Raw genomic sequence first — 25,317 nt, 5'->3', positions numbered from 1 at the left:
ATATATTCAAGACATAAAAGAAACACATAAATGCATGGAGAAACCAAGGAGCAGAGTTACACTTGTTTATTGAATATTGAATAAATGCAAGGCCAGCTATGTTTATGCATGCTCTCTTAGCTGTGCATCCACGCACAGTTGTGTTGCAGAGCGCTGCTCACTTGTTTTAGTTACACTGAGCTTGCCGATACGGATGCTTCTAAGTGTGACTACAGTTGCTGACGAGCAAAAGCATGTCAGCAACCAACGCTTGGTTCCTCCCGCATCGAATACGTGGCAAAGTTCGTCACATTGCAACTTCTGCTCGAAAGAAAAGCAAAAATTTTCATAAAGTCTTAAACTGTCGAACATTGCCCAGCAAAGTCAGGCGATAGATTAATTTGTTCCATCCAATTTTTACCACGAATAGTTTACAAATATCAATTCGCTCGCTATGGAGTGCATCACACATTGTATGCATTTGGGTCCGCAAAAATTAAACATACAAACGGTAGCAATTCATAGGTGTATACCTCAATTTTTGGTGCACTGAAGTGTCACCGACTTGCTAGGTTTAAAACTTCCAATTGCGAGGGGGGTCTTGCACGTTTTGCGTTGACCGAGTGTATAACCTGGGATTTAATTGAAACAACTCCAGAAGCGTTAACGCTTCTTCCTACCAGTTATTTCAAGAAAATGTTTGTTTACTGGTTTACAAAACTCGAAAAGGAATAAACTCTGAACTAATAAGAGGTCAGCACTTACAAGACACATTGGAACCAACAGGATACACAGTCGCTTTCACTGAAGTGTTTACTGCATGCACGAGAGGTTCTCGAATTTTGCTTGCCTATTTTCAATTTGATGAGACAATCCTTAGATTTATCTTGTCCAGATCATTTTATAAAATACAAACTGTTTGGCGTGGTAGGTGTTGTAGTGGGGTAAAGCGCTGGATATTATATATTCATCATCCAGCTTTTTGTACTGGGGTAGAGAACAGCATGTTTCGACACCTCAGCGCCAAAAGTGTTTGTTAGCACGACTATGCGTGCCGCAGTTTCAAGCTTTGGTAAGATGTCCTACTACTACAAACATCTTTTCACCAAATAGACACGACTCGTGTAACAGGCTTTGCCCTGCGCTACCTGAACAACGCATGAAGTGAACCAAGCCGATGCACCCAAGATCTGCGTGGTCTGTCCTACCTGTGACATCATAAACAACGATGATAGCTATACTTCGCGACAAATTTTCTTGGCAATGCAGTGGAAGGTACAGGCCCGCGTCCCCTCTCCCATTTTAAGTGTGCGCGGGCTCTCCTCCTCTCCCCGGAAATGGGGAGAGGAGGAGAGCCTGCATACACTCAAAATGGGAGAGGGAACGCGGGCCTGTACCTTCCACTGCATCGCCAAGAAAAGTCGCGGAGTATAAAGAAGTGCCCCTTGTAGTTTGTGCACGCCGCCAATACAACTCTAAACTTGCCGCCGAAATCAAGCTATTTAAGACCGATAAATGTAAACAGGAGATCATTTTGGACCGCCAGAACAAACACAGACACGGCTTGGAGACTGCTAAAAAATCCCGCCAGCTGCAAATTCTACCGCTAGACAACTCGGAAAACCAATAAATTTAGCGGGAAAACCACAACAACAATGGATAGGATGATAATCACATTGGCAACACTGGACAGGATGGTAGACGGCATTGATTGCGTCGGTTGACTGAAGTACATGTTTGCGATTTGCAACGTGAGCCGGAACTCGAATGCTTCGTTGAACAGCTAAAAAGTAGTCAGTTAAATTAATTTTTCCTGTAATGCACAGCAGTGGTGAGAACGAAGGTTAGCTCACGCATTTGCACCAAGCGTGAGGGAGTGCGTTGGGCTCGCTTGTAACCACTCGCGATGAGAGAACATGCTGGGCTTCGCCTGTCGGGTCACTCAGAACTTTTTCCACCTCAATGCACATTTCCAATTTTTTTTTCGTCATTGTTTTAAAGTGTTTTAAATATTATAAAAATGTTACAAGCAACCCTTTCTTCTACCGTGCAGATTTGATCTCTCAAATACTGCAAAGCGTAGAGTTTAGTTAAACGACGATCAGAGGTATTTCACTGCTATCTGATAAAGGGCGCCAGCACGTCTTCCCATCGCCAGAGTTGTATATGTAGAGCATGGTCATTGGTAAGAATAGGGCAAAAATAAGGGCACGTCATTGGCCGAAAGTTTTAATGACCTTGAGCGCGATGATTGACAGCTCTTGTGAAAATCACTAGCCACAAATATTCCCCTAGCAAATGCTATAAGCTTTACAAATACCCTCTGATCACAATTTCTGGGTAAGGATGTATTAGAGTATTTCATTTCAGCACGCTAGAGTTGAAATTTGTGACTCTTCGTAACTGAAAGGGCGACGCACATGACATCGACGTCGCAGCGACATTCAGAATGCACTCCGTCTCTCTTGATTCCAGTCGCAGCCGCAGGAACGACACAGAGAGAACGTTTGAAATTGTGGACACAACTCCTTGGGAATTTTGACCCTAACCCAGAATGTGCACTCCATGTTGCAGTTTCGCTCCATGTTTCTGAACTTTTATCGTCATTGTCACCTTTTCTGGCTTAGTAGTTTGTCGGAACAGCAGAATGCGGCTTACCTGAAGTACGGTGCCTAAAACGCATCCCCGACAAGTGTGTTTACCGTATCCAAAAGAGTTGCGCGACGTCAAAAAAAAGCGTCGCGCCGGTCGCGATCCTGGCGGTGTCGCAGCAGCGGTGGTGGACGCAGAAAACGCCTATCCTGCTGCAACTTTTGCGACACCATCTGTTGCCATCTCAGGAACACTTTTGGGGCACGGGTGGAACGGGGCGCTAAACACACCGTTTGGAGATGCACTTCGAGTACCGTACCAGAAAGGAAGGAGCGTTCAGTAGTGTGGCTTGACAGGTAGATGAATGGATGGTTGGATGCTACACCCTTTGCATCTGTTAATAGCTTGCACCACCTAACCACCGGGGCTCCAGGTAGGTTTTCCACTGCAAGCTGCCATACCAAATGGACGGCAACAGCAGGGAGGTGTTTCAGATGCTCCACCTCCAGCACAAGCTTTCTAGCAAGCCTTGAGCACGCACGCGTGGCAGGGGGCAACAATCTACGCTATGGGTCAAGGCATTCTGAACACAGGATCCCAACAGCACGTCGTGGCTGTCGTACACGTCCGACTTTATTCGGAGAAGCTCTCCTCGAAGCAATTCGAATTACAGGTCTTGCGGAACCTGCGATTAGAAAAAACAAAAAGAACAGATGGCAGTCGAGGACGTAAGGTTTCACTGGAGGTCCTGGGTGCAGTTGACCTGGTTGAAGAGCCTGTCCTTGATGACCTGGGACATGAGTCCGTGGATGACCTCTATGGTGGACTTGCAGCTGTCCTTGGTGGCCTTGGCCAGCTTGTCCTCCGTCCGCTTCTCGTGGGGGTCCAGCCCCAGGACGAAGCCACCCCTGCCCAACTGGGACTCCGACTGCTCCAGCTTGTCCGAGAGGTCGAACACCTGTCCCGTGGTGTATTCTGCATTCTACGAGGAGGAAAACGGAGAGAAAGTGTAGGCATAGGGAGTCTACCGCAACGTCACATCTCTTTAGACATGTCATGCTCTCCGATAGCTGCTCTTCGAGCACTCGCCGGATTCGGCCGTTTGGAACGAAAACTATAGCCGTCGGTTCAAAATACAAATGAGCGGTTGTCAGTGACTGTGTTTAACTCATTTCTGAATATAAGGCATATATTTCACTTTTCTTTTCACTATCCCTTGAAAGATGGAGGCAGAAAACATGGCTAGCAAGTCTAGTGCATTCTACCCCTCCTGAATTTTCTGAAAATATTTTTGAGTGCTGGATTTTCAATACCACCTAGAGGAAGCTGTGCACGGTACAGAGCTGTATGTCTAGTTTTCGAACAGCAAGCTGATAGTGGAAGTAGCCCTCGCGTCCAGTCTTTGCCTTGCGCCGACCTTGGGGAGGTGACATAAAAAAAAACTTTCGGCCTTTCCACTCCGGTAAAGAAGGAAGACCAGCGAAGCTGTACTATGGTCAGACGAGCTCAAGGACGACTTCTTGGACGAGCTCAAGTACGACGCCTAAGGACGACGTCTAGGACGACCTCAAGGACGATGTCTAGAACGACCTCGAGGACAACGCCTAGAGGACGACCTCAAAAATGACTTCTAGGACGACCTCGAGGATAACCTCTCGGACGACATCAAGGACGACGTCTAGGGCATCCCCGGCCTTCCTCTCCCTCGCACTACCTTCTTGAATTGCAACGGACTATAGTTGCTGGTGCACCAGTGCTTGATGCGACACAGAAGACAATTCAAAATGTTTTACGAAAATTGTGTTTTGCTTTTCCTAGTTTTAGTCCTTCAGGAAACTTTCACATAAATACTTTGTGAGAGCATGTGTGTGTGTGTAAGAGGAAGAAAACACCACATCTGTTACCCTCGGCACACGTGACTAGGGATGGCAGGTGTACGACAAGCGCAGCACCACAAGTAACATTGTTAGTACGGTAGGTTCATTGACTGTCCAATTAATTTGATGGTCAAAGAATTGCTTATTTGGAGTGCGACTTGGTCAGTATTGCCTATTTGGAGTGCAACTTGGTCAGTATTGCCTGGTATACCTCCGCAACATGCTTAAACAAAACTTAAACTTCCACGTCTGCCTCGGTGGCCTTTTATGCTGACACGGAGTACAGTTTCTGTTCCTCACAGTAGCGCATCGTGTCGTTGATGCATGTCCCAAACACAGCCAAATGGTGGCATCAAGAAAGATGGTACATTAATTGAATTGGGCATATGCAAGTGGGAAGTTGGCCAGATTTTACGACACTGCACCCTGGGAAAGTAGCACTATTTCTTTCTCTGCCCGCTAACTGGACAAAAACAGACACCAACGTACAGACGACCAAAACCTCGTTAAGGCGATTGGCTGATCCGTCTCTGCTGCCATGACAATCGCCATTTTGGTCAAAGCTTCGAAAGGGTCGTCCTAAACCAGAAGCACCAAGATAGTGATGGAGCACTGTTGCAACGGACGCTATCAAATTATCAACCATGCTTATTCCCATAGATCTCTCTTGTGTGTGTCCCTTTGTTCAAGTCCTCCTTTTCCTTGCCCCTTTGGAACATACATTTGTCGCCTAGAAATATATATATATATATATACATTTTTTTTTTTTTGTGCGTGTCTGCGGTTTAAGTTTAAAAAAGAAAGTCTGTGTCCTTGGAAAACGGAGGCTATGCGTGCGGGGGCTGGCGACCTTGGGAGTGGAGGTATATAAGAGAGAGAACCGAATAAACCTTTTAGCTATGTTCGAGACGTTGTCTTCCTATCACTTTGCCTTTCTCTTCCATGTTTTAAGGCTTCATAGTTTTCTTGCCCCAGTCTCGGGTAATTTAAAGAAACAATCGTATAGTTCTCACACATACAGAGAAGGAAGATTGTTTTTCAATGTTGCCAAGCACTGACGCCGCATGTGGTGGCAGCTGCGAAGATGCGCGTTTCTTTCGCCGATGTACGGATAACAAAATCCAAGTACGGTAGAAATGTCTATGAAGCGGCCAGTTCGCTGCGAATTCGGATCGGCTTGCCGAGAAGAGGGAAACTGCTCATTTCGTGAACCAAAATAGCGATAGTAAGGGAAGCTTGGTGCCAATTTCCCGGGATCCGACAGCCGGCCCGCATCTCCGCCGTAGACGAGAAATTTTGACCGGCGCATTGCTGCCGCTAGTTTGTGGTCTATACTGCTCATCACACAGTAGTGATACACGACTGCACACCGGTGCAATTCTCATCCAGCTCGAAACGGGCAGGGGTGGGGATTGAACCCAGGATCCCCTGCAGTGCGAGCTTTTGCTCCACGTGGTCAGAGCTGCGGCGTGCCAATGCGCTTGACTGCTGATAACCACCCCCTCCGCCAACAAAGACAGTGCGAAGCACGGAGCCCATTGGCTGAGCACCGTACCGTCAGGAGGCTGGAGGAGCTGAGGGTGTTGACCCAGTACTTGTTCCACAGGGAGTCAAGGAGCCTGCGGTCCAACGACGACTTGAAGTAGGACACCTCCAGGGAGTAGTACTGCTTGCAATGCACCCCAAAGTCCTCAATCTTGTTCAGGGGGATCGTCTGGTACTCGGCGGGCCCTTCGTCCGGCGGCTTGTAGCCCTGGACAACCGGAAAGGTGCCCATAAGCATGGTGCCCGGAGACGCATTTCCGACTTGCGCCTTTGTTGTACCCCATACTTTGAGGTACACCCCAAAATGGCAACAGAGTTCCGGGTGTTTCGGAGAGAAGAAAACCACGTTCCTCCTCGATGCAAAAATAAACTGCATCGCCAAACACTCAGTAACTGTCCACACGTAACACCGGTGGTTTGGACTAGATGCCAAAGTTTCGGGACTTTACGTCACCGGGCATAAATGTAGGGAGCAATTTTCGCTTTTCACCTTCCAACTGTATATTGTTGGCAAAATAAAAAAAAATTATTATTATTATTAATTTATTGTGTGCATGCTTTAATAAAGCTGATTGCCTTCTCACTTGGCACATTGTATGTCCTTTTGCTGCGAAACACTTGATTTCCCCCGCCAAACAGCACCGTGCAATGGGCATTTCTCGAGAGTCGAAAAGTCAAAGTTGTTGCAAACGGTACGTGTAAACTGGCTGATTGTGCGAAACTCCAAATTTCGCAATACCAACGTGTTAAAAAGAAAAAATCATAGCGTGAAGTATGCAAAGAGGTGTAACTTGTACAACAATGCTACTTATATACCTACTTTTCAGCGAAAACGGCTCAATGCAAAGCACAAGTTTGTTTGCTTCTTGCGCAGGGGTTGTAATGATGTCAGGATGCCAAGCTCTTATTGGGTGATTGGAAAAATCGGTGCGTAGACCTCAAGGCATCTCACATTGAGGTCTGCCCACTATCCTTTCAATCAAAGCTGATCGCAGCTTGGCGTCATTCCGACGTCACTGCAACTCTCGCGCGAGAAGCAAACATGAGCTTCAAGTGTGACTTGTAGTCCGGAAAATATGGCACTAGATAAAAGAAAGCTAATGCAATAGACCAGACAAGGTTCAACGGAGGTATATTATACTACAACAGGTAAACAAAAACCAAAGCCATTCCCGTACCTTTGGGTAGGTTCTGAAGGCCCCCAGGTTCACCTTGCCCGCCGAGATGGTCCTGACGGGATCGATCTGGAACGGTGGAATAATGTCAGTCTTGCGGCGGCGGCGCGACTTTTCCTTTCCTCTTAATCGTCCTATCGAACAAAGGACTTTCTTGGTACAGATACTGGCAGATTTCAAAACTAGCAAAGAAAGTTTTCTTTTTCTAGTTTTACGTGGCGACAGGCGAGTACAGGGACGACACAACTTTTGTACCACACTTCGCCTTAAAGGGGCACTGACACCCCAAAGGTCGTTTTTTTTTTTTTATTGTCTAAAACGATGCAAGTTGCAGTCATAGACACGCAAAAAAAACCGCATCATGAAAAAAAAATTTTTCACGATGCGCCTTTTTATTTTTGTTGTTTGAATCTTCCGCCTCTCGCCTCCTCGCTTCTTTTGATTCGTGACGTCAAGAATCACGAAATTTAGAGGCTTTGCAGGCGACATCTCTATAACATTTAATAACGGCAATCCTAAACCATGTTTTTTAACGCAATTGCGAACGCACTACGGCCCTTCTTTTTGAAATGCCAAAAATCGGGAGTTTGTTGTGGTGCCGTCTCCTGGATTTGTATACTCTTACGGAAAACAGGCGACACCGCTCAAAACCGGTCCGCCAGCGCTGGCTCCTTTCCCCCTTGCTTTGGGTCGCCATGGCAAAAGCAGGGAGTCGTGAAAGAAAGTGGACTCTCAGGTCTCCGCAATATTTGACGTCAATGCACCGGCGCGGATCACGCGGGTGCTTCGAATTCAGCATTTGGAAATTGTTTTTTTACTTCACAAATACTGAATTCCCAAATTTCAAATTTTGAGGGTAATGTCTCGGCATCGTTTTCAATCGTTTCGGATAATAAAAAAAAATATGATTGTGATGTGTCAGTGCCCCTTTAAGGTGGAAGCTACGGCCCCTTCGGGCCAATGGGAGCAAAGAAACTACGCATGCGTCGGCTCTCCGCAGCAAGAGAGCACTTCGACACGCTCGCGTGCCTCAATCTGATGCCCTGCTCGGCACACTGGGGCTTCGCTGTTTGCCAAGTTACGGTAAAAGAGAGTTTATAGCGGCTTACTATCGTGTTTTCATGCTACTGCAGGGTCACTTAGGCGTAGGGGGCACCCTTTTTAATGTGCCGCCGAGTTCTATCAAAAGCATACTGCGTCAGAAAGGATGTGCCTGGAGGCCGGTCTATACATTTGTGTTTCACTTCGACCGAGTGCACGGTGATCTCTTGTGGTTGCGTACAGCTAAGGCGAGCGCCACAGGTCGGCAAAACGCACTGGTGACAGCTGTCGGTTAACCGTGGAACTGCGTACAACTAGACTAAAAGACAGATTCCTTCGATACGCTGATACTGTCGAGACCTGTTATAACGAAGTCAACGGGGGTTGGAAATTACTTCGCTATACCTGCGATTTCGTTATAACTGACTTCGGTTATAACTAAGTACAGAAGGGAATGGGAAATCGTGATCGCTTTGCTGTAGCCGCTGTTTCGTTATAACCGGTCTCGACAGTAGTTGCGAATCTTCTCCGTAACGCTACGAGAGAAAGCTTGGTACGTGACCACGCGTGGCGCTGGCGTCGACGAGAGGGTTAAGAGTCGTCGATCGAGCCCATGTTGTTAGGAGTGTGTTGGAATTTCCAACCTTCTCCTAGTGAGCCACCCTTAAGTTGCTGCGACGTATACACCGTTCCATTAGGGTCATAGCAGAGAGGGTAAAAGAGAAAAAAAATGCACTCCCCCTCTCCCCCGCAAGCCGACCGCTCCGCCGAGTGGGCTGTAGCTAGCGGCCGGCTGGCGTGCAAACTCTGTTTAAAATCGCGTAATTTTGGAACTCTCAAGCGCAGATGCGCAGATTTTGGTATGCCAGTTGTCGTGTAATATTATGCTAGATAAAGACCCACAGGGTCCAATTGCGTTGTTACCTGCGTGCAAATAAAAAACAAAAACAACAGGAAAACTGTTTCAGATTGGCCGGTCTCTTTGGCGAAGAGTAAATCCGGTTGCTGTACCTTTTTTACTATACAAAAGTTCGTACTGGTGTGGGCCTTTAGCGACCATGAGTGGAAGTCTGAAATAATAAATAAAACGTGCTCTCCTGCCGCAATACATGCAGTAGTTGAGGGTAGTACTGCCGGCTGACTCAACTGCTATTTAAGTAACGGAAAAAAGATATGCTAGTTGATCATTTAGCGAAATAGAACAACAGAGAGCTATAGGCTGATTTTGGAGTAGCCACAACTATTCTAAGAACGCAAACCACTTCACAACGGCAGCCACGAGCGAGAGTTCGATGTTCCGTACTGCCCGCCGATACAGCCCAAAGATGGAGAACGGCAACGTCCCGGTTTGTCGTCTGCTAGCGGAGTCGGCGCGTGCCCTCTCTCTCGTTTTACTCCGCCGAACCCTGCGGAACTTCCCGGATGTGTGGAGAGGGCGCTGCGGTCGAACAAAATGGTGCCGCCCAGAGAGCGCTAAATGGAATGGTCTATAAACTGCTCAAACTTCCACATCTGCAACAATCTCCAAGATAATATTATTTTTGTTCTTTCTTCTAACTGGTATTTCGATACCCCCGTTGCCGTCAAACTTCGGCCCCATGAACAGTGCCATAGAGAGAGGGTACTGCGAATCCTTACACTCCAGTGTCTAGGTCTTTTAGAGCGCAGCTCTTAGGCGCCCGTTTCCGGCTTGAACAGCGTCAGCGTCGCCGTCACCGCGAGGTCACGGGACCCCCCCCCCCCCCGAGGTCAGGTGAACCCCTCGGAGCATATTCAAGAATGAGGGGAGGGGGAGGAGAAGGAGGAGGAGTTTACTCTCCCCTCAGTACCCTTCCCTCTTCCTCCTCAAGAGCTGCACTCCAATTCGGCGTTACACGGAGTTGTAAACGGCTTTCACTTTTTTCGCTTGGAAAAGCGTTCCTCTGTTTGAAAACAAATGAAAAAAGCTTATTTGAAATCCTGTTCTCAGAAATCAATAAAGAATGACTGGAGCCTGTACACAGCGATCAACTATAAGCACCGCAAAATGTCCGTGTACGAGAGATCATTAAAACAAAAAAAAAGGAACTACTTGTAGTAATTACAAATTTGGATTGGCTTACTCGAAGCGGAACGGCCAAACAAAATTAAGGGCAGTGGCGCACCTTGTGACAACTCTTGACAGTTTTGTTACCAGTAGTATATTGAAGGACTTTGCCAAAGGATTGACAGTATACGAGATAAAATCTACACACATTATCAAGAGGTATATTTGAGGACCACGACGATAGAAGGCACCAGTGTGGTCTCCCGTCCTAGGTGGTCCTTCCAACGATGAACTTGGAGCACATGGCGCTCTAGTTCGAACAGTCCTAGAGTACACCTCATTTGTCTGGGATCCATATTTCACCAAAGACATTGCAGGAGTGGAGCGGAGCCAGTGTCTCGCTGTTAGGTTTATCATAGCAGCTCCTCGTCGCCAGTAACTTATACGTTAAAGCTGCTGGAACTGGAGCTGCTCTGCCTTTGCTGGCCAACTGCCAGGCCCGAGTTTCTCTACTCATTCTGTGATAACATATCTGTCCTGCCAAGTGGTTTAAAACACTGCAGAGATCGCCAGGATTAAATTGCTCCAAAGTTGTACGCCTATAGGTTGCCAGAACTAGTAAGCTATTGCAAAAATTGTTTCTCCCAAATACTTTTGAACGGCGGAACTGCTTACCATCATTGCTTGTTGAATACCTAAATGCTGACACATATGAAAACTTCATGTTATCACACGTGTTTAGGGTGACCATAATCCTCAGAGTAAAAAACAGAGAAAAATAAGTGGGAGCAAAACAGAAAAAAAAAAGCTTGACTAGAATTCACATGAACGTAAACATGGACATATTTTTAGAATTCTTCGTTGAAAACGCAAGTGCTTTTCCATTTTTAAACGATGGGGAAGAAACGCTGCCAACCGAAGGACATAAAATTCAGTAATATAGAAGTCTCCAGCACACACAAATATGTAAACAAAATATATCAGTAGATGCAACTAAACAGCATGCTTCATTATAACATTACATCTGTAATAAGTAAACATTTCTTCCATTCGCTTCAGCAGTGATGTGACTGCTGCGCCATTTGCGTCAAAACTTTTGCGTCAAACAAAACATCAGCTGCAACATTTCGACTAAACGTGTTGAATTTGTGCCAACGTTGTGCCAAAACATATTTTCGCTTTATTAATACTGAAAATATAACAGCTGAAGAACCGCTGAAGGAACAGATTGTTATAGTAGGCTTGTCCAAATTTTCAGAACTTTGATTTGAGTAGCATACTACTCGATTTGATCACTGCATCAAATGCTGACAGTACTCGGAGGTTGCACAATATTCTTTGTTTGTGGTCTGTTCTGGTGGTTTAGGCAGCTTCGATGAGTGTGCTTCTCACCGCGCACTGGTGCAATGCAGCGAAGCGGAAACTGCGGAGTAGGCATTGGAATTTTTTCTGTCACGCTTCGCCACAGCACAGCCAGATACTAAGGGGAAAACACAAAGGGTATATTAAAAAAAATAAGAAAAAAAAGGGAACCTTGTAAGTGTTGATGTAATTCTACCTTGCACCTTGCACTAAAATTCTGAAAAGGAAACGCAACAACAACTAGGAGGGTAGTATATATGATAGACTGCAATATTTTGATATTTTTGGTTCAAATTCAGATTTAGCAAGGATATTTGTGTATTGCGGCATGATTTATATAAACTTCTTTATAATCTTATTTTTTTTTTATGCCATCTCTCTGGTTTAGTTATTATTTTTACATAGGCTATATCTGTACAATGGCACAGTGAACGGAGTAAATTAAAGCTCTATTAGCTGGAGGAGTGAATGGAAACTTGGAATGGAAACCTGGGGCTTGGTGAGTTTGACTGAATTGTTTCTTAGGCATATGCATCGTTCAAAGTGTTGACTTTTGTTATCATAAAGTCCTACATATGAATTGTCATTGATGTTAATAATAAAATGACAAAAGCTTTGTTTTCCCCTGAATTAAAAATTCCAGTTCTATTAAAACCATTAGGACTTCAAGGAAACATCAACTTGGGTGCTCAATATTATACTGTTCTAACATGATTTCTGTGGAATATACTATTTGGTTTACCTTTAGCTGTGTAGCAAGAATAACCATTCTCAGCAGTTCATGCTGTCCTTCATCATTCAGCATAGTGCTGTTGTGCTTGGCACTTCTACATGCAGCAGCTAGCTCTGTGTTTGAGGGAATTAAGCATGCAATTGGTGATAACAAATAGTTGCACATAAGTGGAAAGGCAAAGCAGACAATGTCTCTCGATCAGTGATTTCCCTACACCCCCCTAGGGCACGTGTACACCCTCGCTTGTTTTTCTGAAGGCACCCCCTTAATTTGCAACGACTCCTCTCTTCTCAATGCCCCTTCCCCCCCCCCCCCCTAAAAATTTAGACCCCCCCTAATTTCAATTCCTGGGGAAACCCCTGCTCCTTATAGACAGGCCAACAGATTAACCTTAACGAATGACATTTGCAGTGGTATGAATTTAAATAAAGGGTAAACTTAGGCTCCAGAATAGACTTTTAGCTGCTCCAAAAGGTGCAAGACTCAAACCGATCCCATCACTGCTTCAGCACTGATTTTGCAACTATGCATGTTCCCGCGAAAATGGAACACGAGGCTTCGTTAAATGAAAAAGAAGGGACGGCAGAAGTTAATCTCTATAACGGGATTGTCCTGGCCGAAACGGGACGTCTCGTCACCCTACACCTGCTGTAATCCTGCCCTATATGGGCAGCAGTGAGTACTTGTAACTAAATAAATAAAGAATGCGGAAACCAGCCTTAAGTTACAGAAGGGACCCACTCGGGATGTTTCATCAGGGGCGGATTTATGGGCTGGGCTTGTGGGGTTGGGGGGAGGTCTGCAGAGAGATCAGATGTCATGGGCAAAGTGTTGCCCAGACCCATTTTGTTGAACTAATTGCCACTTTGCCAAAAACTAAACGTTTCTTCCATGAAAAAATGTTGCCCTTGGGAGCCTCGGGGAAGCCATTGCCTCACCCCCTCCCCCTCCCCCTAAAGGGGCATGCTTTTTGAGATTGCGTATCTCTCGAGTGGCTGACAGACACCGTCCATCGTTCGACCATATCCAGCAAGGTTCGGTAGTGCTATCCATCGTACTGCGCCGACGGTAGGTGTCGGGAACTTTGATCATCTTTTCAATGCACAAATTGGCTGCACTTAAATGTAATTCCAGGGTTTTCAAGGGACACTGAAAGGGTATTTATGCTCACCAGGGTTTTCATCTGTAGGTGATATGTGAGAGCCCAACTACCCAGAACTCAATTTCCGGATCGAAATTCGTTCTCTTTCCGCCTGAAAACCCCGGATCGAGAACTGGCAGGTTTGAGTTGCGCTCACTCTCTTTTTTTGTGGTCACATGCCATTTTTGATGGTTTAGACACAACCACCAAAGATAACCAAAGTTGTGAGTCATTGAAGGCACACACTCGATACTAGAAATGGACAAAAAATATTATACCCATTTTTTGTGGCTCCTAAAAAGCTTAAACTATGTTAAACCAAAAAAAAAAAAAAGTTCCGCAGCTACATCACGTAGCTGCGGAACTTTTTTTTTTTTTTCTTTTTTTTTGGTATTTTTCTCGTCTAAATCTCTTCTTCCTCCCCAGTTCAGTTTCGGTTTTGAACAGTTGCGTTTCTTGACTTTGTTATATATGTGACACTGTAACAAAATATTGATTGGGAAGTCTTCTGACACCATAATGAATTGCCTGGCAAAAAATAAAAACAATTTTTTGGGGGGTGTCAGTGTCCCCTTAAGGAAGCTTAGAGCTCGTAGATCGAGTTATGATTGGACAAAAATCTAAAGAAATCACTTTAGTGCCCCTCCAATTCCACCCGTCACATCGCCAGCTCACCACGATGGCCACAAACGGCTCCTGGAACTGCTGGTTGAGCATCTGGGTGCTGACGTCGATGCCAGACAGCCAGCAGCCGTAGCCCGGGTGCGAGTGGTACCAGCCAACAACGTTCTCCAGCCGCCCCACCGTCTTGGCACTCTCCGTGTAAGCTGCCATGTACTCGTATGCCTGCGCCTGGGCGTTCACCCGCGTCTCCGTGCCTTCCACGGGCAGCGCGAACGAGTCCATCACCAGCATGGTGTTAGCATCCACCTTGCCCAGCAGAAGGCCCATTACCTCCAGGGTGCCACCCGAACGGGCGTGCATCACCATCTTGAGCAGAGCGAGTGCCGACACCTTCATGTCCTTGAAGTAGTGCGGGCTGCGGAAAAGGGGGAGGCAGCGCGTCAGAGTTCTGCCACCGCGGGTGGCTCTATCGGAAGCGTGCAACGAGGCAGTGGCGCCACGGTACGGCTCCTAGCAGAAGCACTTCGCACGGCGTGTACCGGCTGACCTTAGTTTCTGATCAATGTCAGTTTGCCCGTACACGATGTTACACAGAACATTCGAATTCATAGTTGGTGCAAACTGTGGCTTTGAACACGGGCCTCTTCTATGTGTTTGCAAAAACAGATGTGATCTTGTCTTTCCAGTATGTCTATTCGATCCGCCGGTGAGCAAAGAGCAATTTAGCGATAAGAGGAGCAAAAAATACTTCTTGTGTAGACGTTATCAATTACCGACACTGGTGAAAGTCGTCCCGTATAACGCACAGGCGCTTCATAGGCGCGTATTCCGGTGCAGAAAAACTAAAAACAAGGGTGTGTGTTTCCGTTGCTGCCGCTTACAAGTGTGGGAGACATGACTGAATTTAAGCTATGAATAAGTATGCAGATAAAACAATGCGAGAACACAAACAGAGCAACACTGGATGCGGGTGGGTTTTCGGATGTCGAGGAGCAAAACCTTTACCCTGGAGCGATATCGAGAAATACGGCCGTAGGAAGGTGCAGGTGCGGCCAAGATGCTGCGGGCGCCATTAGAAGAGGTCGGAGAAGACAGTACTTCGCTGTGCGATGTAACGCGAATGCTGCTATTGGTGGCACTTTCAACCAGCTGCCGAGCGGCGTGTTCGAAAACTATGAAACGTAACGTCAGTAGACCGTCTGTGGTCCCGCCAATATCCGCTTTTGTGTACGAGAATTTCTGCATGATAATGTGAAAATTTGCCCCTTGTGCTGCCGGCGAGTGTTCAATGCCTCCGCGCTTTGTCGAACGTGTAGACAAAGTGCCTGTCAAAACCGGAGGAAGGTTCGTCAGTGACGCTTCTGTTTGTTCATTTGCTCTATGTCTCTGACAAGTTTTGTCGCCAACTCGCGTTGGTGTGAGCTTTCCCCACGGTGGTTTCTGCAAGGTGGCGTGAAAATGTGGTCACCACTATTGGTGCTATACGCTGAGCAAGATGCTCGAGTGACACCATCAGTGTGCTGCCTCACCAAACTCCGTCTACCCATCTGCTGGTTTTATTAAATGAAGGTTGCCTACTGAAATGATGCCTTCAGAACAGTAATAATACATCTGTGAAACAAAGTGTTCATTCCAAGTCTCGTAGTTTGCGATCAGACTCGTGGTAAATCAGGTAAGCAGTGACTGCCTCGTCCTACCATCGTCATACATAGAGGCTTCGTGAGACAAAGTTACTGTCGTGCCCTGCCGTCAACCTCGACAACACGAAGCAGGAAGTAGGAACCTTTCCGTCCCTCTGACTCGTATCATGCAAAGTACTGCAGGTACTTTTGCCACCTTGCGACGATGTCATTCTGATTGATCAGCACCGAGCTTCGTGCATGAAACCGATCAACGTTGCCGAGGTCGCCGTGTCGCAGAGCGGACGACACGCTATTTTCTTGACAACGGAGGCACCTATTAGCCCCGAGAGCGAACACAAGCGTCGCTGCGGTCGCCGCGCCCTGATTGGGTGAGGTGTACCGTGACGTCAGGCGGAGGACTCCGCTCCGCGAGCTCGCATCGGCTCGCATTCCAGCACCTGTTTCCTGGTTTGGCGTTGTGTGCCGCAAGCTCTTCGAAGAGCTGGACTTCGTTTAGCCGATGTACAAGACGTTGAGTTAGGCCGATATTGACGTGCTTCCGTACATTTTATAAGCCTGCTTGTCCCTTTTACCTTTAAAATTGGGTTACAAATCCTGAAAGCTATCGGCGGAGGCAATTCCGCCGATGAACCTCGATTCTGCGCTGCCACTCTGCATGCGCTGGTTCGCAGATGTATTAAAGGCCCTGCGTCTGATGATCTTTGAAGTGCTCGTGGAACAGGGTTGTTTTACATAAATGTAGCTTCTTCGTGAATTAATTATATAGTTTATACACGTATGCAAGCATATTTCTTAGAGGATGCACAACTACTGGAAATTGGTTTGTGTGGTAGCAGCAAAAACGGCTGAATTGCCCCCAGTTGCCCATATGATATGTATTTAACTGCCCAAAATATGCACAGCAATAGTGCCGCAATTTGGAATGTTTATACTTTTTCCTGACATTCTTTATTCCAGCCTTGGGTATTCGGAAAATACACCATTTAGTATGGAAAAATTGTCATTTCCAATTAAACGAGACACTGCTGCAGGTCCCCAAAAGCTTCCTCAGCCTCCAAACTCCCTACAGCTGGACTCTCTGACATCAAAAGAAAACAGGAGTAAACGGAAGCATTCGAACGTCTGTCTAGTGGTAGATGCAGCACTAGGGGCAGAAAATGTGAAATCTGTGAAGGGCGACAGTCTGCGTGAGAAAAGCTTATGATATTCTAGCTTCAGGACAATTCGATTTAAGTAAAATCTCAATTTTAGGGCTTAAGGGACTAATAACGAGCTAGACACCTTCGCTTACGTTTGTTATACATTACTTGAGGGTTGATATAAACAAGTCCACCGATACCGCCCGTGTAGTCCATTTAAATACTATTCGAATCCAGCAAAGGTTTAATGCGAGCAATGCATATAATAAATGTTCCTTGTTTTTCTACTTTGCCCCTGCACTTGGGCTGCCTTACTTATGGTTCTCTCCCCATGGCCCAGACTGTAATTTTCGTGTTGTTCGAGCAGCATGCAGCTTTTCTGTTTCGGCGATCTTGTTTAAAAACAGAGATACAAGAAATCATAGTATACATAACCTGCTAATTCATTGAGGCTCTCAGCAGCATTTATTGTGCGAGATGTAAATCTATAATGACGCTCCTGCAACCAGCTGTAATTCATGCGTTGCCTGCCCTGTCAACCATGCTTCAAATGTTGGTTGAAGTTTCGTCTGTAGCTACACGCCATACCTCAATAAAGGCACATATAAAAATTTACACTTCTTACGAAAAACATGCCAAAAAAAATTAAATAGAAACAAGCGCGCCGTCAGCTAGCGTCGTCACAGCCTCCACAGGGCGAGCGGAGTCGAGTCGGGGAAAACTTCTCTCCTCGCCGTGACGTCACCCCGGTTCGCCGTGAGGGGGCGCCACGCGAACTTCTCGGGGCTAATAGTGGCCGCATTACACCCATGGCAGAAGTACCGCCGTCAGCTTCCGCTGCGCTGCATATCCTTTACCTTTTGCACTCGTATTCTGAGTATGCTTATGATTTCACAATAGCCATCCGAAGTGTAAAATTTTACTCCGTGCACGTGCGCCAGAAGAGTAATTTCTTTACGTGTTTTGGCGCAAGTAAGCGAAATCTGTGTCCATTTGAACTGCGCTTTACTGTCATCAGTCAGGTGAGAGGAGCATCTTATCTGCCGACAAAGCCCGAGAAGGCTTCGTCGACGAGGAAGATTAGAAACTATCACGGTTTCAAGATAGGTTACTTTTGGAGCAGTTTCTTCTGCACCATCAAACCCTGGAATAACCATCATCAATGATTGGCTAGTTGCAGAAAGGTTGGCCTGTTGCCATAGGTTGATATTAACTTCTCCGATTCAAGACAAAATGCGCGACAAATTTAGTAAAAGTCTAATTGGTCGATTTTCACAAGTGACAAGAAAATCGGCCAATGAGCTCTTTTTATTGTATTTAAGGGTACTGCCCACATTGAACAAGGCGGTAAGAACAAACATAAACCAAGTTCAATGGCTATCCGCTATTGGACATGCATATGAATAAATAAACAAGTCAATCTAATAATCACTCCAGAACCGGATGGCACTGAGCATGCGCAATAGCGGCCGATCCCGGGAACACTGGCCTTCGGCAGCCGTTGAACCTGCAACTGCAACTAGAAACCGCCGGGCGAAGGTTTTCGTTTATATATACTAGGGCTGCAGGGTATAGGCGAGTTCTCGGAGTCGTAATTCATTTTTAGGACGGCCGTTGAGGCGCTATGGAAATGCTTACTCCTTTTCCCATGGTTTTGCCGTGAGAATATCCTGCTGCTGCTTCTTGTTGTATTTGTACAGATCGTCGACGCTCTGAATTGTCTCAACGTTGTTCGACAACTCCCACGTCTTTTGTGCCATGTGGTTGTCCATGGCTGCGTTCTTTGCTCTGCCCAAAACTAGTTTTGGAAAGCGAAGGTGGCTTTTTATTCGACTAGACCTGTTATGAACAACAACGCTGCTTGCATTAAGGCTTAATGGCGGCGCCCATCCGGCCGGAGGAGTAGCATCGCAGACAATCTGACAAAATGTAAATGAATAATTTTCTGAATAACACTATTATTGAAGAAAAAAAGTTGTAATAAAAGTGGATGTCAATTTAAAAGTATTTTTTTAAATATTTGTCTTTTTGATTGAACGTTTGCATTTACTCCGACGCTACTATCTCCTTCAGGATCCGACCGATCCGACACACGGGACACGGGCAAAGTGATCGGCATGGCTTCGGTACTAGGAAGGTCAATCGCCAAAAACGTGCGACCGGCATTGTTACTTACTGCTAGGCGGTTTAAATCCGAGGAAAAACGTAAGACCCATTCTTTTTTTATCCCTCACGCTTTAAAAAAATCGAGTTGCACAGTACGCACCTTTCGCTTCGCGGCAGTTCGTGGGACCTTGCTAAGCCTCACGGCTTTTCAGCAAGAGGCATTCCGGTTGTTGTAATAGCTCTCGCGAGCTATTTTACGTTCATTAAAAACTATTATTTGATTTAATTTACCATATTCAACGACACGTTGCTTCTCTGAGAAAGTATGTGCGTCGTTTGCAGATCGCAGAGCGTGACGAAGCTTCGAAGGAGACCGGTACCTCCCAATAACGCACGCGATGCAACGATGTTATGATGTTGGTTTGGTGACCTTGTTTGTACATGTTTAAAGAGAAACACCATCGTAGTGATCAGCAGCAGTACAAATTAGCGCTTATGTGTGCATTGACGGATCGGACCGTGTTATGAAACCTTTCACGCAGAAAATTATGTAACCATGCTGTGTTTGTTATACAAAACCTGCGTACGATGTTTAAAACTCGCGGCTCCACTACAAAATCCTCGGCGCACCGGCCTGCATTACAACGTGGGCCGTCTCTTTCGTCGGCAAAAACTTGTAAATATGTAACCTGGTCCCTACCAGTCCGGCAAACGCCCACTTCTCAAGTCTGCCGACGAACCGATACAAACTTTTCGTCGGCTCGAGCAAGCATTTTCCAGGGTACCGCTCTTTCGACATGAGGAGCGTCTGCTACCCGTGCCCAGTAGCAGACGCTACTCATCTGTTTGTGTTAGTGATTTCTGTTGGCCGCCGTTTTCTCATTGAAACATTTGCTAACATCGCGCGTTACATTCATTGCGCCTAACGTCCTCCCGTCAGCTGTCCGGACACCACCACAGAAGAGGGAAAGGATGAACTCCCCTCTCACTGAGACTCTTTTGAGTCCCAGACGTCGCTCGCTATTCTCCCTCTAGAAGACTACAGAAGATTAATTCTTCTCAAATTTGGTACAAAAGCAGCTTCCCTCTGTCTGTCTTCTGTGGCGGTGCGAAATAAATGATGTGACGTCAGTGCAAAGCATGTATAACTTTTGAATCGAAAAATGCAGAGTTCTGATACTTGTGTTATCGGACTGTTTGTGACCTCACTTTTTTTTTGTGTGTGTGTTTCTTTTCAGGGATTTATGATGCCATGGAGTATGCCACTGGGATAGAAAAGAAAGAGTTGCTTGCAAGGGCAGCAGGAAACGATGTGAGTCAATTAAAAAAAAAAAAAAAAAAGGTTACACAAGCCCATTTATAATTAAAAAAAACACGGGACACACACACAATGTTAAGTGCAAACTACCACCTCACAGAAATTGATGTCCTACGACCCAAGGTGGGCATGTCATGCCAATTTCTCAACAAAATTTAGCAAGAAAAAAATTTGCTTCCTTTCGTGTCAATTTCTTCCCCAAATTTATATTCGTCACCTCAAGATAAAAGCAAGTTTTGTGCATTGTTCCTATGTAGTCCTTAGAGGATTTGGTCGTTAGAGAAAGAAGGTCTTAGAAACAGGTATGTCTTGATAAGATAACATACTATATCTAATCTAAAATGCACCTACATATATCTTCATTCTCCACATAAAGGGGGAATCGGTAATGCTCGGCGAGTAGCCGGGCGTTTTTTTTTACTAAGGTTTTTGAGGTAAAAACAAGTAGAGGGTGAAAATTAATGTCGCGCGACATTGGTTTTCAGACTAAATTTAGCGGGGAAATTCATGCGATGATTTGTCGTGACATTTGGCTAATGAAATTTGGTCGATGAAATGCACTTTCTTTGCTAGAGGATTTGGAGAAGTCTGGGAGTCTTGGTCGGCCCGACAAAGTTCCGGAGATTCGTCTCGCACGTCACGGAAGTCGGGGGCAAAGTGCGCGGAGTTGTGCTGCTTGTTTGCCTAGATCTATCTATCGAAAGGCGCAAGCGCAAATTTTCACCGTACCACACATTGCATCGACAAGTTAAGCGTTAAGCCAATGCCAGTGGGTGCTCCAAAGCACAAGTTGCGTTCCTCTCAACCTTGTGCGAGGTCGCCCTTCGCAAAGCCTCCGTATTTTCGTTGTCGACGCGCATGGGGCAGATCTTTGCTTCAAGTCAAGTGATGAATTCGCGGTAAAAATGGAGCAACGTTTTAAGACAACTCAATTCATGCCGTTTACCGGTCGTTGCCGTTATATTCTATATTTGATTTCTCGTTTGTACACATTTCTTTTGGTCAGTTGCATATCGTAAGAAGTGGATTTCCAAAGAGATATGGTTATATGCAGTCGGTCACAGGTTAAGAATCCAGCGGTTACTCTGTCTCGAGCTTGAGTTAATATGCCTTTCGTGACACTTTGTCGTGCGCGTGCTGGAAGCTGGGCAGTTACCAGCTTCTTAACCCTGTTATTGGCTGTAGTTCTTGTGGTATTTTCTGCTTTGTTGAAATGTGATCAGTGTGTTAACAACCCTTCTTCACGCTTTGACTGCGCACGTGAGCTCGACGTGCCCGAGACGCTAAAGCGTAGTGAAAGGTCGGGAGCTCGATCTGTGGGGTGGGACGGCCGAAGCCCTTCCCTGCCGTCAGTCGTTTTATCCGTGACCATGGTGGAGCCGGCCTGGGCTTTTGTGGGGATTGCGATGCTGTTCAGTGCGTCTTTTTATTTTTCGCCTTCCCACCCTGGAGCTTGGAGAGTTTCCCTTTGTTTTTCATGCAGGATCCGTTCGACATGAGGGTGTTCAAGAGAGGCCCTGGCACCAAGGACAACCCCAACCTCATTCCGTCCCACTTAGAAAAGCGAATGATTGGCTGCATCTGTGAGTGCATTCACTGTTCTTGCCCGTAGTTGTCTTCGTTTATGGAGAAATAATTACGCTTGTTGGATTGGCTGCTGTAGCGAGTGCCGTCGTTCTTGCATACGACGGGCCACATTCGGGTTTTGCAGGAATTGTCCTTGCTTACGACTAGCTGCGTTTTTACAGGCATTACTTATCCCCAAACGTGATAAGCTGCATTTATGAGAGGTGTGGTTATTCTCGCATAAAATTGACTGCTTTTGTAAGTGTGAAAACTATCTTGAGAACGATAGGCTGCTTTGCAAGTACATTGTTATCTTCACGCACTACCTTTTAACACAAGGGTGGACGGGCAAACAGAATCACAAAACCATAAAAAAAAAATTTTAGGCAAAGCGTTGCAATAAAAAAAAGAATTGTCTTAGTTTGTGGTCACGTCGAATTCCACTTATAAAGCGATTGCTGAGTATGTTCCATTATTGTGAGTGCCCATTTCTTAAAATTTCTGATGCACGTGTGATGGCACAAAGCTGAAAAAAATGTGAGCTGTTTTTTTTTTTATGTTTACTTTTGGCTTTTATGGGGGGGGAGGGGGGGTGACAAGACGTGAGGTGGTTAGTTTGCCAGGGAGTTGCGAGCCGCATGAGGCTTGCGACCTGCGGTTTGGTCACCCTCACATTGCGCTAATTATGCTTATTTCACTTCACAACACGGTTCGTAAAGCTTTGACAGGAAATTGAAATCCGAAAATTGTTCACTGTTGCTGACTGGTGCTTTCAGGCTCCGAAATCATAGCACAAGTGTTGAATCTTCCTCACATGCTATAGATTTGAAATGCCCTGCTCCTGGACCTAATTTTCACTCTGGGAGCAAACTGTCACGTGTATGCCGCATTACCGAAATGTTAAAATAACAATGGTTTGTTGGGAGGGGTCATCCAGCCTCCCTTCGCAGATTGTTTGATGTTCTTTCTCGAACCATTGTAGGCGGGGATCCGATTGCATGTTCTTACTTGCTTAAACAAGGTAAACATGCTCATATAGTTATGGTGGTCTAAGAATTTGTGATGTGTCACCGTCGGGACTGAAAGCAACTGCCGAAGGTCAAGGTGCTTCAAACTGCGGTGCAGCGAAAATCCGTATTGTATGCTAGCACACTAACATACAGTCGAATTTCGTTAATTCAAACTCGAGGGGGACCGAACATTTGTTTGAATAAAGCAGAGTTTGAATTAGCGGGAGTTTCCTCCCATAGACACGCATAGGATGGGACCTGCATGTTAGTTTGAATTATCCACAAGTTCGAATTAAGAGTTTGAATTAACGAGATTCGACGGTACCACTATTGCGTGGCTAGGTGACGCATTCACCAGTAGCTAAGAAAGTGTCAAGCTAACCAATGTGACGAAGCTACTTCGTACGTGTTCCTATACAGGGCTTTTTTAAATTATAGGCAGTTTTTGTTGGCTTTGATTTTTACTGAAAACCAAACACTGCTTGCGAAAAATAATGTGTAACTGAAAAAGCTTTATTGTTACCCAAGCACAAAGTAGCTTGCCTAGTTGATTTTCCTGTGCTTTGATTAAATGCATAGATTCAATATTCAACGTCTTCCTGAAAAGTGTACACACTTCAATTTTTTTCTTTTCTTGCTTTCTTTTTGTACAGAAAGTTACCAGGCTCTTCAAATTGTTTCGAGCCATGTTAGGTGCCTTTATCTTATAGATGTTCTGTTTCATACGGAGTTTTGGGCTCATGTTCTGTTTTGACAATGGACTTGGTTTTGAAAAACCGAAGTACACGTTTATTCCTCTTTCATCATTCCGAGCCAAACCTCACATTGTTTCCCCGACATCAATGTGGTGGTAGAGTTTTTTGCCTTTTCAAACTTTTCAAGTTATTCTTTAGTATTCTGTAACCACTATTATTTTTATGTTTCTGGTTTGAAAATCATACACCATAACCCTAAGGGAGCCAATAAAGCGATTGACAACACTTCTGCCATTTTGTTGGTTAGCCCCTTAACCATTTTTAGTGTTTGAGAATTTCTGACCTTCAACTGGGCTTAATTGTAAACTTCAAAATTAGATTTGTTTTCTTCAAAGTCAAATTTCTAGCCACAAACAGAATTAGAGTGAAATTTAAAGAAAAAAGATTCAGTGCTGCCAACTGTTGGCACAACCGCAAACTAAGCCACGAACCAAGCCTGGTTCGTCCAAAACAGTTGAGTGCGTGAACCGGGGGAAGCAGACGAGCTATACTTGTTCCGAACGGTTAGGGGACGGCTCCACCTTGACAAGCTAGGCTCGGCCAAAACGTTTAGTGGCCAACATACACTCGGCACTTTACACTTTTGGCCGCCTCCTCCTTTCCCATATACTCTCCACCTTTTACCTTGCCCCAACTTGGCTCCCCTTGCAGCTCAGGAGAAAAGAGTGCTAAGAGAATTATCTTCCCTCCAGAAAACCGAGGTTGTATGTCGGCCTCTAAGGAACTCATTGTTTGCCAGTTGTCTAAAACTTCACCCGAAATGTTAGAAAACTCTTTTCCGTCCCTCGAAAATCTTAAAACTATCCACGACGGAACGAAACAATATTGTCCTAGCTTCCCGACACCATTTCTAAAGTTTAGAAGTAATGTTTTCGAAATGTAAGTGTACTTGCAAACAACTTCCTATGGCATTTTAGTCATGAAGGGTGCTCGTGCACAGCTTTGATCGGCACTCACTGTGTGCAAGAGCCTGTGCGCCCATAGCTTTGATTGCATAGCTACAGAGAGTTGTCAGCGTGTGTACTGCCAGTTGCGCCCGTTTTGCACTACACTCCGTTTCAGGTCAAGTCCAGATGCAGCCGACGCTACGAGGTGATGGGACTGCTCAAGCATCATCAAAAGCGCGAGTCACTAGGCTTTTCTCTTTATGATTGAACATGTAATACAGAAACATGGGAACACCATGATGGTGCGCCTTCGACGCCGTCTGCTTGGTCCCATCAGCTCGCAGCATCGGCTGCATCTGGGAGTGTAGATAGGCTAAACTAAAGTGTAGCGGCTTTAAGAGCGCATGACTAAACGAAAGACGTGCGCAGGCGAAGAGGACGCGACAACCATCAACTGGATGTGGCTGCACAGAGGGGACCCCAAGCGCTGCGAATGCGGCCACTGGTTCAAGATCGTGGATGCCAAGCCGCTCTAGGGAGGAGGCCACCATAACACCCTAGTCCTGCAGCGCAGTAGTCTTCACAGTTGTTTACGGAAGAGACCTTACGCGAGAGTAGGGTGACCCGGTCGCTCGCACCATTTGCAGCCATTCTTGTTGATTTCTCGATGTCGAAGCAATTTTTCTTTGGACACGCAATAAAAAAAAGGAAATGCCTCAACTGTGTTTTGTTGTCAGTGAATGTGTGCACGCAAAGGGTCGGAACATGTGTCGGCAGGCAGAGTCTGCTTTCTTGTGG

General features: G+C 45.8%; 2 protein-coding genes across 2 annotated transcripts; one reads left to right on the top strand and one right to left on the bottom strand.

Moving 5' to 3' along the window:
* Positions 1-3,169: 3,169 nt before the first annotated feature.
* LOC8032075 (COP9 signalosome complex subunit 5) lies at positions 3,170-18,787 on the bottom strand. Its single transcript, XM_029986849.4, has 5 exons — positions 18,516-18,787; positions 14,147-14,510; positions 7,172-7,237; positions 6,004-6,201; positions 3,170-3,553 (listed from the first exon to the last, which is right to left on the bottom strand). Exons 1-5 carry the CDS (start codon positions 18,647-18,649, stop codon positions 3,308-3,310), a joined length of 1,008 nt encoding a protein of 335 aa, XP_029842709.1. The 5' UTR covers positions 18,650-18,787; the 3' UTR covers positions 3,170-3,307.
* Positions 18,788-18,931: 144 nt separating this feature from the next.
* Positions 18,932-25,239, top strand: LOC8032083 (cytochrome c oxidase subunit 5B, mitochondrial). Its single transcript, XM_002408553.4, has 4 exons — positions 18,932-19,082; positions 20,222-20,295; positions 21,785-21,884; positions 24,949-25,239. The coding sequence occupies exons 1-4, from the start codon at positions 18,995-18,997 to the stop codon at positions 25,053-25,055; spliced, it is 369 nt and encodes a 122-aa protein (XP_002408597.2). The 5' UTR covers positions 18,932-18,994; the 3' UTR covers positions 25,056-25,239.
* The last annotated feature ends 78 nt before the right edge of the window (positions 25,240-25,317 follow it).

This window comes from Ixodes scapularis, unplaced genomic scaffold, assembly GCF_016920785.2.
Source record: "Ixodes scapularis isolate PalLabHiFi unplaced genomic scaffold, ASM1692078v2 PGA_scaffold8__174_contigs__length_109621045, whole genome shotgun sequence".
Classification (NCBI taxonomy): domain Eukaryota; kingdom Metazoa; phylum Arthropoda; class Arachnida; order Ixodida; family Ixodidae; genus Ixodes; species Ixodes scapularis.
Note: the sequence above shows the minus strand (reverse complement) of the source record. Positions and strands in the feature narration are given on the sequence as shown.